The sequence below is a fragment of the Vigna radiata genome, chromosome 8 (genome assembly GCF_000741045.1).
Source record: "Vigna radiata var. radiata cultivar VC1973A chromosome 8, Vradiata_ver6, whole genome shotgun sequence".
Lineage (NCBI taxonomy): Eukaryota > Viridiplantae > Streptophyta > Magnoliopsida > Fabales > Fabaceae > Vigna > Vigna radiata.
In genome coordinates, this window is record NC_028358.1 from 35,769,040 (window position 1) to 35,786,523 (window position 17,484).

Below are 17,484 nucleotides of genomic sequence, written 5' to 3' on the forward strand. Positions count from 1 at the left end.
CATATAATTACAAGATACTTTGAAGAGAATGAATGCATATGTTTATACAATTTTTCTGTAGAGAAATCGAACCTATAAAGAAAACATTCTGACATTGCTCTCATATCATAAAATATAGAAAGATATATGTTGACAATCCTCGATCTTGGTGTGATATTTTCATAAAATATATATAAAAAAGGATAAATTTATAATAAAATCATGTAAAAAATATTAAAATAGAATTGTTTAAGTCCATGTAAAAGAGAAGTGAGTGATATCCACATTATAAGTAGCAAGAAGTCTCTCTAATTAGCACCCAAGTCAACAATTATTAAAATCCACATTCATGTCACCGGAACATGCTGATCCCATATTTTCTAAATGATGTAGACGAAAATACCCAACAATGTATGCATATTCCCAGAATAAAACGTAATTAAATTATCCTGCATCATGAGAGGGAATTTTTCATACAGATGAATATCTAACTTAATATATGACTATACAAAAGTCCCCAAAAAATGGCAAAGCTTTTCTATGTTCCGCAACTAAAACACTGCAATTAGGACGTAAACCTCAGTGACAGAGAAATCTCACGATAATAGTCAATTAAAGCCATTGGAATTTTAACCAAGGAAGACCTATCAACATGTAAATTCAATATGTTTGTTCTCCTTTTGTTATCTTGTAGTGCCTTTCTCTGTCCTGCTTCTGCCAAACCATTCCGCTTCACATTAAGGAGAAACTAGTCCCTGCAAATTTTATAAACAGACATCATCCAATAAAGTTAGAAATTACAGAGTTAAAATTGATAGTGGTAGAGATTCATAAAGAATGAAAGAAAAAGGGATATTAGTAGATGTGATAAAAATCAATCCCAGATTAAGCAACCACTAAGCAACCACTGCCAAATGGTATATACAATAAACAAATAGAATAGTTTAGATACAACAACATTCAGGCTGAGGATAGAGGTACAGAAACCGTTGAACAAACACCCTGTTAATTTGATCAGAAAGATCATGTTACTATCTAAGGAGAAGGAGAGGTTTATTAAGATAGAGTATTAATGGGTTAGTTAGATATAAATAGGAGAAGTATAGGAGAGATGCAGATTTGTCGTCACTAAATAGTATGTTGGCTCGATGAGAGAAGATAAATCCTTTGTGAAGGAGAAACCCTTGAAGGAGAGGTTTCTCTTCTTTTTGTTTTTTTTTCATGGTGTTAAATAAAAAAGTTTCTTTTTTTTTCTTTTTAATTATGGATTCCTAACAAATTGGTCCAACCGGATCCTCAATCACGATGACTCATCAGGTGGAAGCATGGGAGAAAGATGTCACCGAGCAAGGCTTGCGACTGGCAGAATTAAAAACTGATATGGTTTGCATCAAAGATTTGCTATCACAGATGAAAAACAATAAACCGTCATCTTTTGGGAGGGAAAATTCCGTTAACAAAAAAGTGAGAAATTTGCCGAAGAGGGGGAATAGTGGGTTTGAGGAAGAACGTGACTTTCTTCCTTGCTCTTGGGCAAATAACGTTGAATTACTGACTTTTGAAGGTTCAGTAATCAAGAACCACACCCTTCGTGGTGAAGAAACCAAAACTGGCGAAGGAAAACTAGAAAGAAAAACAAAGAAGATTTTTTGATGAAGAAAGAAGTTGATATTTCCATGAATAGGGAGAAACACGTCAAAAATGAATTTCTATGCTGGATGTGGATTGTGAATAATGTGGATTGCAAACGACTTTTTCAGCCAATAAGCTGGGAAGTGAAGCAAAAACAAAAGGAAAAAGTCAAAGTCTTAGGGATTACTGTTATACAGACTCTATCCTCGTCCCCGTCACCACCCAAGCCTTCGGAGATGAGTTTGACACCGGCTGCAAGGGGGTCTCATTCCCATGACAGGAAAGCATCACAATGCTTTCAGGAAGGACAGATGAAGACCATGGTGAAGATGAAATTGGAATCCAGCTTCCACAATTTTAACCTTGATTTTTAAGATAGTTAGAATATTAATGGGCTAGTCAGTCAGTTAAAAGTGTCTGTTAGATATAAATAGGGGAAGAAGGATACGTCAAATGCAATTTCTTTTATTGTAAATTTAGCAACCCTTGGAGGAAAGACTTCTCTCATATTTCTTGTTGTTTCCATCTTATTCGACAAAACTTTCTCGTTCTTTTTCTTTTCAATTCTTGGTTTATGACTAAATTCTATTGATTTCAGAGCAAAGAAGGTCTATTAAAACAGGATCAAAATATCAAATCCTATTTTCTGACATAGCGTATTTGCTGTATCATGTTAGACAACCCAAAGTACATGTGACTTGCTACAAATAACATACTTATAAATATATATTATGCAGTCTTGTATGATTGTAAACATTTGGTAAATTTGAAATCTGCACATGCTTTGATAACTGTGTACATTTAAAAGACCACAATAATACTAAGAGGAGAACAAGGTGTCTTTGGTTTAAAAATATTACAACAGTTTTATAGATGCCGCTATTAGCTATTCATTTAAACAAAACACAGGAGTAGCTAATGAAGACACCGAATTTGTTATCAATTGATGCTAAATTTATATTGCCTGAACATGTCTATCAAAAGGTTAGACTATTTCATAGCATTAAACTTGTATTTAAACAGTCTTAAATCTGCAATCTTCAATCTTAAAATAAACAGGTTCCATTATGATACAAGGTCCCTGAATAGCCAATGACAAAATAGTAAACAGAAGTCAAATAACTCTAAACTACTGAGATAAAATATTACTTATGACACATATTGAACTGGTCCAACGATGGCTAACAACATGGTTACATACTGTGATGAAAATGGTAATATGGATGAGAAGCACACACTATATCAAATTTAATATAATAAAAAACTATAAGTAAACTCTCCGTGTGTGTATGAGAAAGCAGCAGCTTGTAAAACATTCTTATCATCGTCTTAATTTCACCAAAACAAAAATCATTCACAATCCAAACGTATTGAACCATCAAACATTATGAAGATGTCAAAGTTGAAAGGGCTCCGGAATTAGGAACCTAAGTACATTTACACCACAAGAGTTTATCAGATCAATAATCATAACATTCTTCACATACATTCCTAATAAAAAATTCATTAGAATCAGAGCCTTTTTTCCCTAAATATTATTCAAGTTTCAAACAAGCTACTTATGCCAGCCACAGACACAACTCTGTCTTCCACATTTAATGGAATGAGACAGCATAAAAGAAAGGTAGAGGAAGAAAAGAAAACAATAGACACTACAAAGGTAGATGTCATAGGGCTGAGTCTCTAGGATTGTGCTCCTAAATGAGAGGTTGCCAATATGAAGATCATCAAAGGAATCAGCTGACCAAATTTATTCCTTAAAATAGATGTCAGCCTCACAAAAACATGACAGACTTGTGCTGGTGTGAATGCAGTTATGAAATTATTCCAGTACAAACTCCAGATTAGAAGATGAACATGCTATTTGGCTATGATTTCAAAATGGCAAGAAAAAGTTCAGAAAGGTTCTATAAATGCCTGCAGAAGCTTAGTTTTGAAACTTATAAAGGACTTTACAAGTTTTATTATGATAAACATGCTTTCAAACTGTTTTCCAAGACGTAAAGTAATTTGGGATAGATTCTGATACTGATGGCTCTTTGCTGATATATAATAAAAGACACCAAAGGTTCTCACAGGCAGTTATGCCTCCAGTTATTACATTTCAATTCAGAGCACACCCCCAACCTCCAGCTACTTATGACATCCAAAACATATACTTTGTTCTCATAAAGTTTGAGATGCAGACATCCCAAAGTGTCTACAGTATTCCATTATTGTAGAACATATTCCTCTGCATCTCTCTCACTTAGAAGGAAGAGATGATTTGCATTAAAGTTTTGGATAAAAAATGTTTTGTGAGTCTCAAGTCTAGAATGCTAAGGAAATTCAGAAGTTTATCATACCAGACTTGCATCGCTAAATTGCTACTTACCAGGTAAAGGGTTTAATAGTATAGATGGAAAAGGAAATTGAGAACTTTCAATTGTTAGTTACACTTGTTCAACCTTAGATGGCATTTCTGTACCAGCACCCGAGTATCCCACGTCCATGGAAATTCAAGAATAACACAGCAGAAGCAAGACAGGTACATGGGGTTACCGACAGACAAACAATTGTAGATACGTAGATATGGAAGAGAATCAACTACAAAGAACAGAGAAAATATCTTCTTTGGTGACCTCACCTAATTAGAGGTTTACACAAATCTCTACTCGTAGACCATCCCACGTCGCCTTGAATAGATTATTATACCAATGAACTGATAATAACTAACCTGACCCCATAATCCAATGTTATCTCAAACGGGGAGGTGTCAAAATAAAAGAAAAAGTAGAGATAAAGTCTATGTAGGGTCTATTTATGTTAGGATTACCTTATTTTGTATTAGTAAAACTTACAATCAAAAGCATTGTGATTCACCCTAAAATCTTAGCCAATACAAACATAATCTGAACATTAGCTCGACAAAGTAAAGCTTGAACTATATCATCTTAGAAACAGACAAACCAGGATAAAATTCAGTAACTACGATAGCAAAAGCGTATTTGAAGAAACAGCATATTAGATTATGTAACTAAATGAAGCTTGACATTAGAATTTACGTACCAGTACTTTATCATCCCATCCCAGCCACACGTTGCTACCTTGCTCTGTTCCAAGGGATGCCACTCACTACCAATGCAAACCCCTTCATGACACTTGAGAGTTCTGAAGACCTTGCAGCTCTTCCAGTCCCAGAACCAACACTTCCCCTCACCATCCCCTGACATGACAAATCGCCCATCCGGAGAAAAATTGACCTGACAGGCATATCCCGCCACAATATGTCCTGCAAACCTCTTCTTCTTGTTAAGTTGGAACTTCTCCCTTGTGCTATAAATAAGTATCTGGTTATCCAAGCTCTGTGCGGCAAGCCAATTAGCATTCGGGTGAAGCGAAATGGAAGGCATGGAATGCATGTGGGGCTCACTAATATACTTTATCACCACAGGAATACCAAATTCCCAGACCCTGAGGGACTTGTCATCACTAGAAGTAACAAATCTCCTGTTGTTATCAACAAAGGTGATGGTATTCACAGCCCCCAGATGCTGATCATACTCCTGGGTTATCTGCCCGGTATTCATATCCCACTGAACAATCTTCTTATCACTCATTCCAGCCAACAAAACATTCTGCTTGTCCTCATCCGGATTAAGCTTCACGACATAGGGAATTTTCCCCGTGGCGAAAGTGGATATCACCTGCCCCGTCTCAGTATCCCAATACTTGATATTCTTGTCATAGCCAGCACTCAAAAACTTGGTCCCATCATTGCTGAAACAAATATCCCGAACAGCTTTCGAATGTCCCATATAAGTCCTCATACACTTGCCAGAGTTGAAAACATCCCAAATCTTAACCTTGGTATCCATGCTGGCAGAGAGAATCAAATGACCATACTTAGGGAAAAACCGAATAGCTGAAACTCCTTTGGTGTGTCCACTCCAAGTATGAACCAATCTCTTAGGAATATAGCAATGATCATTACTAGCCTTAGCATCCTTAGGAGGCGCAATCCAAGACCTACCCTGGTAATCCCTCTCCTCTTTCCCATGAAAGGTACTCTTATCTTTAACAACCTCGGCTTTTTCCCCTCCAAACCCACTCTTTTCTTCTCCTTTCTTCTTCGCATACTCCTCGGCGTACTTCTTCTGTTCCTCCGTCAACTCTCCCTGCAACCCCTCCTTCTTCCCCGCCCAGGGGCTCTTCTTGTTCTTGAGCAGCCACGCGTCGGAGGCCGGGTTTTCGATCTCTTCTTCTCCATCCTCCTCCTCGCGGTCCTCCTCGTCGTTTTGGTCGGATATTTTCTTCTCCTTCGCCTCGGTTTTGCGTTTCTTCTGCTGGTGGCGGGGGATGTTGTAGACGGAGACGGCGTTGTTGGAGCGGAGTGCGTCGAGGTCGCCGACGTAGTTGTTGGCGGAGGGGTCGGCGGCGTAGCCGAACTTGTGGAAGGTGTTGTACTGCTCGTCGAAGAGAAAGGGCTCGATAGCGGCGTCCTCCACGAAGCCGAGCTTGTGGTTGCGCATGCCCTGGGCGATGCCGTCCTTCGCGTAAGGGTGGGCCGGGCCCTGGATGGGGGCCCAGAGCTGGTCGTAGGAGGGGTTGAAGCCCACTAGGTGCTGAGTCGGGTCGATGGGCCTGGAGAGGGCCGAGGCGGATGAGGAGACGGTGAGGGCCAGCATGGTGTCGTCCACCTTGGGCGCCCCAGAACGGCCCGGGAGGAGGCGCGGCGGAGAGCTAGGGTTTTGGGACGGGGAGTCTGGTTCGTCGTCGTTTTGGTCGTCGGAGTATTGGTGAAGAAGATCCATTGTGTGTGATAATACGATTGTTGATGAATGCGAGAATGGGAACTGCGGAACTGAATTTTTTTACGATTGCAGTGGAATGGAAGGCTTTGTTCCTGGTGCTGCCTTTGGTTTAAACCAGGGTTTTTATTTTCCCTCTTTCTTTTTTCCCCCGGATTTTTCCAGTGGGTGGGGGAGGTTTAACATCTGCCTCTATGCATGTATAAACAAAATGTAAATTTATACCAACTAAAATTTTTATGTTTATGCATTTTATGAATAATTTAGATTATAGTATAAAATTTATTTTAAAAACAACATAAAAAATTAAGTAGATAAACATACATGAAAAATAAGTTAGAAGAACGAAACCTTTCCCGGTTAAATTTGAGATAAAACATCAATTTAATTTTCTTTGTGACTAAATACGTTTATAGTCTTTAGATTTGAATATAAAATTAAAATTATTTTAAATTTAGTTTAACAATTAAAAATATATTTAACATTCTAATTTATATGTTGTTTTTATGCGACTTGATAGACATATGATTCAATAAAGGTTCATAGAGCTTTTTATTACGGAATACAGCTTAAATCTACACCTATTTTAGTTATATTCTAATATTCAAATTTAATATCGGTAATTTTGTGTGATGGTTATTATTTATTATTTTATTACTGTTTATTATACTATTATTATATGTCTCATTGTTATATGTCTCACATAAATATTGTTCTCTTATTTAAAAAGATCACAACTTTTTCATTGAAATTTAATTAAAATATATAATGATGATCCAAATAAAGAATAGTGTAAGAACTTCAAAGAATAGAATTTTAAAAGTTTAAAAAGTGTTATAAATTATGAGATAGTGTTATTTTAAAATTAAAAACAAAAGGTATAAATATAAATTTTATTAAGGAATTTCATTACTTAAAATACTTATCATTTTTCTAAAATTCATTATCTGAGTTTTTACTTCCTTCTCTCTTAGAGTTTTAATTGTTGGGTCATCTGTTTGAAGATTGATAAGTGTTTTGTGACCACGACAACAAGATTTTCATTTTTAATTGATTGGTTCTTATGGAAAAGTAAGTTAATTTATATTTTTTCCTCTTTTTGTTATGTTTTCTAATGCATGCAATATGGTTTGTCACTTGTATGGTTTGAGTCTTACATTAGGTCACCTGTTTATTAGTGATTCTAATTGCGATCTTAGTCACAATTTTGTGGTTTGTAAGTGCAAATAAAGTTCATTAAGTTGAAAAAGCGGTCTAAGCCTTTTGAGTTGTTTGATAATATGAATTAGTATGGTAGAATTGTATGAAATCAATTATGGACATTTGTTTTGAATTTTATGATAGTGCATTATGCGACATATTGAATTTGATAGTTAATATGGTGAATTCTTATTGTGAAATGGTTGTTGGATCATGCTTAATCATTAACTATTTTGGGATCATAAGTTGTTGTTTTGGTGGATCAATTAGCGGATGAACTTTGGTTTGATAATAGGTTAAAGTAATGATTGATTCTTGGTAAAACATGGGGGTTTTAAAAGGTGAAATTCTAAAGAATTTGTTTTACGAGGGAACTTGGTGTTTGGAATATGTATTCATGTTACTTGGGACTTGCTTAATCACTTGGTTCACTAAAATATAGTATGCAGTCTGTGAAATATGTTGTGTAAGTTTTTAGGTAGTTGGTTTGATATGATAAATCGAGTTGTTAGTCAATTGAGCAAACTGGTATTCAAATTGAGATATAAATATGTTTTCAAACCAATTATTGTGTCAACGATACCGATTTGGTAACGTGGACAGTGCTTGAATACATCTAGATCAAGTTTCCAATGTTTTTGTCTTCTGGTATAATGTTGAGTTGTCTCATGTGACGCTGCAAAGCCCAAGAGCCATTGGGCTCGAGAACACTAAGCACCACTTTGGGCGTTGAGTGGTGGTTTAAGACGTTGAGCGCTACTTTTCTCTGCAACTATGGGGTTTTTTTCCTCTTAATTTGTTGGGCAAGAGATCTTACTTGTTGAGTGGTGACCTGTATTCTGACAACATTGTTTGAGTTGTGTTTGTTCAAAATATGTTGCATAAAATTTCACGTTTGTCTATATTGGAAATTTTGTATATGTTTAATGGATAATACATATGGATACAATTTGAATTGGTATGAGATGGGTTTGTGAGTGCAGATTTTTATATGATGTTAAACTGATTTCGAGGAGAAGTCCTTAAGATAGTTATGGATATCTGTACTAAGGGTTATTCTAAAACTCTTGATAACTTTAAATTTTAAGTAAAAAATGATGATTATGTCGTGAAGAGTGGCACAATATCTTTAGTCTAGTGTCATGTATATGTGATAGATGTTTGACGGATTAACCTCAATGTGTAGTAGTAAGTGTGGAGGAGTTGTTTCACCACCATCGAGTGTATGACCCCTAAAATTCGATATCAATATATGTATCTGAATGGTCAAGTCTATATGTGTATGAGTTGTTAGTTTTTTACGAATACTTTTAATGTGTTTTTTTGTAAATAGTTATCTGTGTATTCTTTAGTAAAATTAACTTGTCATTTTTTTCTCTGTGTTTGTTTGTTCTTGTGTTTGCAATTATCATCTTTATCAGTAGATGAAAAACTTTTTTTAGACTAGATTTTTTAGGCAATGGAGATAGAGCATAGACATAGATTATGATTTGTTTTTTTAGTTCTTAAGTGTAATAGAGCCTATTAAACTTTTCTGTCTTTTATATATTTAGCTATTGTCAACATACTTAGATAATTATAATAGTTGTGTATGTACTTTTTATTTGATTGTTCTATGGTATTGAATATTTGATGATTTTTATAAGAGTAGTAATATTATTAAAATTTAGAATTTACACATAAGTTTAAACAATTTCATAATAAAGAGACTTAATGGATTTTATTGAGTCATATTCTTTAATATGATTGAATAAAAACATATGTGTATAATTTAAATACTTTTGAAAAAGAATTTATTAGTTATATTTTCATTTAAATATAGAAAATATGTTTAAAAATTGAAAAAAAGGAAAACATATAATTATAGTTCAATTTATAGTCTGCCGCTCTTCATTTAAAATTTTATTAACTATTCAAAATTAATATTGGGAGAAAATATGATTCATTCTTTCAAATTCATATTGATCACTCCTACCTTATCTATAGAGAGAGTTTCTCTCTTTTGTTTCATATTTATTTTTCACATCTACCCTTTAACAATATTTTACTATTAAAATAATTATTTATCAATTTTATATATATATATATATATATATATATATATTTTTTTTTTTTTCAATTTAACCGTTCTTTTTTTAGTTTGATTGTTTTTATAAAACTTTATCTTTCTTAATTATGAAATTACCTATAAATCAACTAAAAAATACTTATAATAATTATAAAAATTATTTATATTTATTTCATAATAGTAATAATAGTTTTATTATTTTTATTAATAAACAAGTAAACCATATATGTATTTTTAGTCAACCAGACTTGTTTAAGTTCGACTTGATATTATCTGTCAAAAATAAATAAGATTAAACTTGTTAATTGAAAACAAGTTGAATTTCACAACTTGATTTCTCCTACTGTCAGACTTCTAGATTGTCGGATTGGCTTGCTTGTATTTCTTTTCTTTTAACGTTGAAAGTCTAATATCACATGGAAACTGATTAAGTTTTTTTACTTTTAACATAAAAGCTAGTTGATGACAAATTAATGGATTCATGATGGGTTGAAAATGACTGAAATGGGTTCTCGTTCAAGCTACTTGAGAAATTGGTAGATACATTATTCGAGTTGTATCAAATATTATTCGAAGTGATCAAACTTTGATTGTCTTGTCAGAATGTGTTAATATGAAATATCGAGTTTAAATTTTTTAATAAAATTTGATTTCCAAAACTGACACGACTGATATGTAAGACTGATCTATCTGTCAAAGAGATAAGATTGATTCGAATCCCTGAACTAAAAACGGTGTCCTAATCTTCCAAACTTAATCCTTTTTCTATTTATAGTTTTCACTAGTCTATATTTATATTTATATTTATATTTATATTTATATTTATATTTATATTTATATTTATGTATATAAAGAAGACTATACGAAGAAGATTTATTTTTGTGTCATTTTTCTTAATTTTATTATTTAAGTAACCATTAATTTAAGCTAAAATAATTACGTTTTTCATTTTTATTAATTAAATGACTATTAATCTAAAATTAATTATTTTACAAATTAAAATAATTAATTTATAAATTATAATAATTATTTTACCATTACATTTTTTAAAATAGTGTTTTTTAAATGTTTATAATTATTTATAATAATTTTTTTAATAATATAAAATTATATAAATTTTTTATTTATTTTTAATAAAAGTTATTTTGAGTTAAAATTTTTGTTAGAATATATTAGATATATTATTTTTATTTTATATTTCTTTTATCTTTATTATAATTAGAATAAAAAATTAATTGATAAAATCATTACAATATTTCTAGTTTATAGTTTATATTTCATACCTGATTGTAACATTATAAAATTGTTATGATGTTTGAATAAAATCATAAAATTTTTTAGATTGGTATTTTCTCCCTAAATTAACCCTTTCAACATTTTTTGTGTGTAAATAGATTGAGTTAAAAAAAATCATAAATTTAATTAAAAAGTAATATAATTAATATTTTATTTTCTAATATGTGATTGATTATCATCTAATTAACAATTAATGCAACTAAGTACTATACTTTTTTTAAACTGTGACACTCATTATTCTTTTTAATGGATGAAGTTTTAACTTAAACAAAATTTAAACTCAATTAAAAATAAAAGACTCTCCTACACCATTTATCTTCTTTAATTAATAGATGAGTTTCTATTAAAATAAAATCCAATTCAATGTGATAAAGCATTGATATTTTTTACACCGCCATTTATGGCATGTTTTTTTATTTAATATTTTTCTAAAAAGGAAGTTTAAGTAAATTAAAAAAAAACACGTTCACAAATCATTTTGTAAATAATTTTAAAATAATAATAATAAAAGTATGTTTATTTGACCTATAATATAAAAAGTAAAATAATTATACACTTTTACGTATATTTAACTTATAGTATAAGTATAAAATAGTTATAATTTTTTTTATATTTTTTAAAGCAAAAAAGTAAAAATTAAGAAATAATAATATCAAATAAATATAATAAATTTATATGTATAATTATTTTTTTTTTAATTTTAAATAGTTTGAGAATTGTAATATATTTGAAGGTAACCAAATTTTTGAGTTAAAATAAATACATTATTTAAGAGAAGGTATTAGATTAGGATTAACGAGTGTTTACAAAAGTAGAATGAATAATTAGTTTCCCGCCAGGAGAGACTAAAACATTATATATAAACTTGATTTAGTCTTACAAATGTCTGGCTTGGATCCTCTGATAGAAGATAAGACCATATTAGTTAGAAGAACAGATCCTTCAATGGCCTTCATCATCCAAATCCCACTATGCCAACTCTTCTATCTGTCACTGCAACTCCCACTTTCACCCTCACTCTCACCAAAACCCTAATTTCTCTTCCCAAACCCTATTCCCTCTCCTATAAATTCAACTCCCTCGTCACTCACTGCTCCGTCTCCGACCGCGAGGAGCAGCGATGGCTCCGCGAAGAGCAGCGATGGCTCCGCGACGAACAGCGTTGGCTTCGCGAGGAGCAGCGCTGGGCTCGCGAACGCGATCAACTCCTCCGCGAGATCTCCGACCTCAAGCTCCAAATCCAGGAGATGGAGCGTCGCTTATCCACGCGCGATGTGTCCTCTCCGGCATCCGTCTCCGACGCCGTCGCGAATGTCACGTTGCTCTTGCAGGTGCTGAAGGACAAGAATATGGTTCTCGAGAGCGGTTCGAGTATTCGGAAGTTGGAGGATGTTATAACGCACACTCACAAAAACGGAGAAGAACAGGGAAAGAGAACAAGTAATATCGGTATTGAATCTGAACTTTTATTTCTCACACACATGTGTCACAATGCATAGTTGCTATTTACAGTTCTATCACAAGCAGATAGTTACAGTAACTAATTACCTAACTAACACAGCACAAACTGAATTGCTAGCAACTTTTCCCCGTAATTCAGATTAGCAATTTATTGCACTCTTATCATCTTGATACTCAGCTTGAATCTGTTAGCCGATTTGCTAGAATATCAGCTACCTGGTCATTAGTACTGCGGTCTGTAGCCCACTCGTTGTCTACTAGCATCTTCATAGTTTTTTTTTTTTAATCTTAATTTCTGACATCAAGTTTTCAAGCAACAAGACTAGACAAGTTCTCGTTGAGGTTGCAATGTCAGGCGTCACATGAAGACAATGCCACCACTGCCTCCTTCTTATAACACCACGAACTAGATGCCCTGCCACACGCCATAAACACATACCGTGTTGTACTTTTTTTGTTCCTTTTATTATCACACCAGTCTAAATCACAGTAGCAAAATACTTCATTAGAAATATTTCGTCATGTTTTTGAATTTCAAAGTGCCCTTCGCATATGTCAATGTTCTATTATCTACAAGCAAAAGAGAAAGCATTGGATGAACAACAAATCTACTTATCAACCTCACTCCATAAGCTATGTTAGGTTACTGCACAAAAATCTCAATAAGCCAACAATTTTTATACAAAGTTGCATCGACTACATTGCCATTTCCTTCTGTGTCTAACTTCATACCACGATCAACTGGTGTTTGGACAAAATTACAATCCAGCATTTGGAATATTTTCAATATTTCAATTGCATGCATCTTTTGGATGTATGAAAACTCGATCACTAGAGGAGACAAATTACATTCCCAAAAAATAAGATAGCAATCTTTGATCTCTCATTTCAAACTCTAACATAGTTTTTCTTTTAAACTTATCTTTCTGTACTGCATTACTGCTACTAATTGGTAGATCACCTAAATAAAGGCAAACTATCATTAAATCACTTATAATAGCTCTCACATAAGTTCCGTATTTTGTTCTACTCCCGCTGAAACCCAGCTGGAAAATGAAGCAATATTTTTATCCCTGGCCCGATGGGCTTGTTTTATCCCATATAAAGCCTATTTCAATTTACATATCTTGTCTTCATGTCCCGTCACTTCAAACCCGGAGATTGATTCATATAAATGTTCTCCTCCAGTGACCTATTTGAGAAGGCTAATTTTACATCAAGTTGATGTAATAACCAACCTCTAAATGTGGTTGTAGCAACCACTAGTTTGATAGTTCCAGTTCTTACCATAGGTAACACTTCATAACAATCCAAACAATGTTTTGCAAAAGCCACCCCTTTGCAACTAACCTAGCCTTGTATTGTGCAACTTCTCCTGTTGGTTTTACCTACACAACACTAATTGAATGATCTACAACAGAGGAGAAGCGAATTGAAGAGGAGGAGAAGCGAATTGAAGAAGTCATAGAAAGTGAGAAGGAGGTTGTGGTGGTTGAGGAGTCTGTTACAGTTGAAAAGGTGAGCCTTTTGCGGAAAGGTTCTGAAGGAGAAGAGGTTCGACAAATGCAGGTTGATCTTCCATTTTCCTACTCTTGATGATTCTGATTTTTTTTATGTTTCCAAATAATATATAGGTTCTGTTTGCATAAATTTTCCTACGTAAATAAGACGGAAAAAAGAATTGAACATCGCTTATGAACTCAATTGTGATTTTAACTTTTAAGCTAAACTTAAAGTATATAAGCCGACTTTTAAGTTATAATGGAAATTTAATTCATTTTATTTTCTTACTTATCCTACAAGTGATTACAGGAGAAGTTTATCCTATCACAATTTTAGTTATCCACACCTATGAGTTGATTTAATGGATTTGTGCGTGAATAATTGGTGCAATGTGAAATCTTACTTGATGTGTTGAAAATTGAAATAACAGGAAGCGTTGCTGAAATTGGGGTTTTACTCAGGCGAGGAAGACATAGATTACTCAAGCTTCTCAAGTGGAACAGACCGTGCTGTGAAGACTTGGCAAGTTAGTGTTGTCTGCATTATATATAGTTTATGAAGCTTTTGTATGCAAAGAGGGGAACATTTTGTCTTGGATTAATTTTCAATATAAACTGAAAAGTTGAGTACTGTATATATGTAGTGCTCTCCATATTATGCCTGTACAATTTTGTTTTTGAGGTTTTGATGGTTGTGAGATGTTTGTTTGAAAGGCAACATTAGGTGTCCCTGAAGATGGTATTATGACTGCTGAACTTCTTGAAAGGCTTTATTTGGAGATAAGGAAAAAGGATGCAGGCAGCACGACTCAAGATGAACAATCTACATTTGTTTTACCAAAGGTATGCTGCTTATATCAGATGCACTTCTTGCTCCTTCCTTATTGAGCCCGAGAATCTGTCCCGATGTTTGAGACTTTATCTCTAATATGTTGTCTTAAGTTTAAATTCCCTTCAATTATGCATGCTCCAAACAAAATTAATATCAAAATCAACAAAAAACGTGAAAGTTACTCGTATCAGCTTTACCTTGACTCATGTAGATACAAGCACATTGTTAGTTCCGTGTGCTTTTGGCTAAATCACTTGACTCCTTGCTCTCGACTAAACATGATAGTTTGTGTTCTGGAAATCTGAATATATATTTCTTTCTATGTGATTAAAACAATTTTTGAAATTCTTCTCTCATTTTTCTGCATTGTTTTATTATGTTTTTAGTGAAACTTTGGTTTTTGATAGAGCATTGATCTATTCACTACTTGACAACTAGCAAGGACGACATCTCCCGTAAGTTTAAGCTTGTGGATGGAGGTCTAGGAATTATTCTATTTCTATTTTATCTCTAAGACAACAAACACAAATTGTTTAAACTGTTAAATACTTGAATTTGCATCATAATCCAAATGTGACTTATATAGGAAGGTGAAAATGGAGCTGCAGTTCCTTCAGTGACAGATATTTCAGAGGTTCAGCAAAATGTTGTGAAAATTGATAAGGAAACAGAAGTTCCCCAGCGAGGAGTTTTTCTCCTTGGAGAGAATCGGTGGGAAGAGCCATCTAGACTTGTTGCAAGTAATGGAGTTGATAAGAGCAAAAACAAGAATGCAAAGACAAAATGCCTTCAATGTCGTGGGGAAGGTCGCTTGTTGTGTACAGGTATGTAACTTATCCCTTTTATTTCAATTAAACGACCATTATCCAGTAGTTGGATCATTGATCTTTGTTCTGGAAGTCCAATCTCATTGTAAATTCACTTTTAATTTTATACACATCTCCAAGAAACAAAGCAAGTATTATGTATTTTTCAGAATATAACTTTCCCAAATCCTCATAGTATACAAACCTCAATTGTTTCATGTACCCATTTCCTTCTATATATTTCTGTTTGGAGGAATCAATGACTTAGGAGCAGTGTCATGCATATTTTTTGCTGCTATCAATATGGTTGCTATTAGAAGGATACTTGGATAAAAACGAAACCATTACAGTATTGACATCTTGAACGACAATAAGGGCTCTATCATTATATCATCATCCATCTCAATGATTGGTTCCGTTTGATGCCTTAAATTCTGCCGTTTGCTTTGTTGGACAATCTTTGTTTTCCTAGGTGTTCTTTTGTCTAAATCAGATTCCTCCTGCAGGATTTCTTCGTGGACTTTCCAAACATGGTCTATCCACCATTTAGGTTTTGGAGAAAATGTTCATTTTTTCTATATATTGAGCTTGTCAGGGAGGCTTTTTCCTAATCCCGATTTGTGCGAGTTACTTGAACACAGCCTACTAGGCACTTTAACTTGTTCAAAATTGTCTCTAATTGAGAAAAATAGATGATAATTTCTGCAGTCTTAGAAAACTAACATGGTCATTGCTATCAAATGGATTTAGGAATTACAATTGTTATAGCAGTAATCATGATAGCTGGCATGGCCCAGTAACCCCAATGGAGCAGTCAGAGTTGGGATGGTTTAATCTCTCGTGTAATGACCATTCTAAGGGCAACCATAATATTCGTCTCTGATATATTGATGTTGACTGTATGATAATGGTTTCCTAGATTATTTATGATCAACTTTGGAAATCTCCGGCCAACTTCCATTTCTTTCATTGCAGAGTGTGATGGATCTGGCGAGCCAAATATTGAACCTCAAGTAAGAAATACACAAGCATTTTAAGAAAATTTAGTTTTGTGGCTGTTTACCCATGCTGCACAGGATCTTGAACTTATCAATGAATTCTTCAACGCAGTTTTTGGAATGGGTGGAAGAGGGCACAAAATGCCCATATTGTGAAGGTCTAGGGTATACCATATGTGATTTATGTGGAGGGAAAGCTATGGTATAGGAATAACATACATTTCTTCATCACGTTACACAGGTATATATTCATCAATTGCCAAAAGTATCACAAAATTTTGCTTACCTGTCGTTTATTTATTATTTTTTGTTTTTGACTGTTTTCGATTGAACTGATAAAGATACGTAGTCCATAACAAATCTTATTATGAACGTTTGTTCAACTGTTAAAAGGGAACTGATAAATACGAACTTGATATTATAGAGATTTTCAGGGCTTTGGAACTTTCAGAACTGCCCCAAATTACATCATAGATTGAACCGAACAGGCGCGTTTAATCCATCAAAACGAACGATGTCATATCTGAATATATTCAGACATACATTATCCCCTTGTCCAACTACGTCCATTTCAAAATTTATCTGTTAAATCACAAAATATGTAACGCTGTGATAATTCGAAGATGCTTCAGAGGTAAACGGTCATCTTTGAACTCTGTTATAAATCATAAGCCAAAAAATGTAAATGGCTGACGACAATGGCAAATGGAGGACTGCACAGAGGCTCTTATGGCAACGGTTGGGAGCAGTTTCCTAAAATTCCGAGTGAACTCCAAATAACGGTGGTGTTGGATTGAGCTCAATCAAATACTTGGTACTAAACCTATATCTTCATGGCTTTGTTTAACCGACTTGAAATTGCTGAGCTTTGAATGATCGTTGAATAAAGTTGTCGGAATTAAATTCTAATTAACAGAATA

At 33.7% G+C, this 17,484-nt stretch overlaps 2 protein-coding genes across 5 annotated transcripts; one reads left to right on the plus strand and one right to left on the minus strand.

Moving 5' to 3' along the window:
• Positions 1 to 310: 310 nt before the first annotated feature.
• On the minus strand, positions 311 to 6,599 carry LOC106772380 (pre-mRNA-processing factor 17). Its single transcript, XM_014658761.2, has 2 exons — positions 4,660 to 6,599; positions 311 to 734 (listed from the first exon to the last, which is right to left on the minus strand). Exons 1-2 carry the CDS (start codon positions 6,402 to 6,404, stop codon positions 728 to 730), a joined length of 1,752 nt encoding a protein of 583 aa, XP_014514247.1. The 5' UTR covers positions 6,405 to 6,599; the 3' UTR covers positions 311 to 727.
• Positions 6,600 to 11,845: 5,246 nt separating this feature from the next.
• LOC106771865 (protein disulfide isomerase pTAC5, chloroplastic) lies at positions 11,846 to 17,440 on the plus strand. 4 transcript variants are annotated; one of them, XM_014657869.2, is made up of 8 exons: positions 11,847 to 12,414; positions 13,847 to 13,995; positions 14,360 to 14,455; positions 14,643 to 14,771; positions 15,347 to 15,584; positions 16,542 to 16,579; positions 16,677 to 16,805; positions 16,989 to 17,440. In XM_014657869.2, the coding sequence occupies exons 1-7, from the start codon at positions 11,937 to 11,939 to the stop codon at positions 16,770 to 16,772; spliced, it is 1,224 nt and encodes a 407-aa protein (XP_014513355.1). In that variant the 5' UTR covers positions 11,847 to 11,936; the 3' UTR covers positions 16,773 to 16,805; positions 16,989 to 17,440. The 4 variants fall into 4 exon arrangements, with proteins under 4 accessions (XP_022641066.1, XP_022641067.1, XP_014513355.1 ...); XM_014657870.2 differs by having other exon boundaries at positions 16,999 to 17,440; XM_022785345.1 differs by lacking the exons at positions 16,542 to 16,579; positions 16,677 to 16,805; positions 16,989 to 17,440 and adding an exon at positions 16,317 to 16,535 and having other exon boundaries at positions 11,846 to 12,414.
• Positions 17,441 to 17,484: the final 44 nt, after the last annotated feature.

Coding starts and splice junctions, on each gene's coding strand:
- LOC106772380 (XM_014658761.2), bottom strand. CDS start 6,404: ATGGATCTTCTTCACCAATACTCCGACGACCAAAACGACGACGAACCA.
- LOC106771865 (XM_014657869.2), top strand. CDS start 11,937: ATGCCAACTCTTCTATCTGTCACTGCAACTCCCACTTTCACCCTCACT. Junction 12,415..13,846: donor AAAGAGAACAAGTAATATCG/GTATTGAATCTG, acceptor GATCTACAACAG/AGGAGAAGCGAATTGAAGAG. Junction 16,580..16,676: donor AGCCAAATATTGAACCTCAA/GTAAGAAATACA, acceptor TCTTCAACGCAG/TTTTTGGAATGGGTGGAAGA.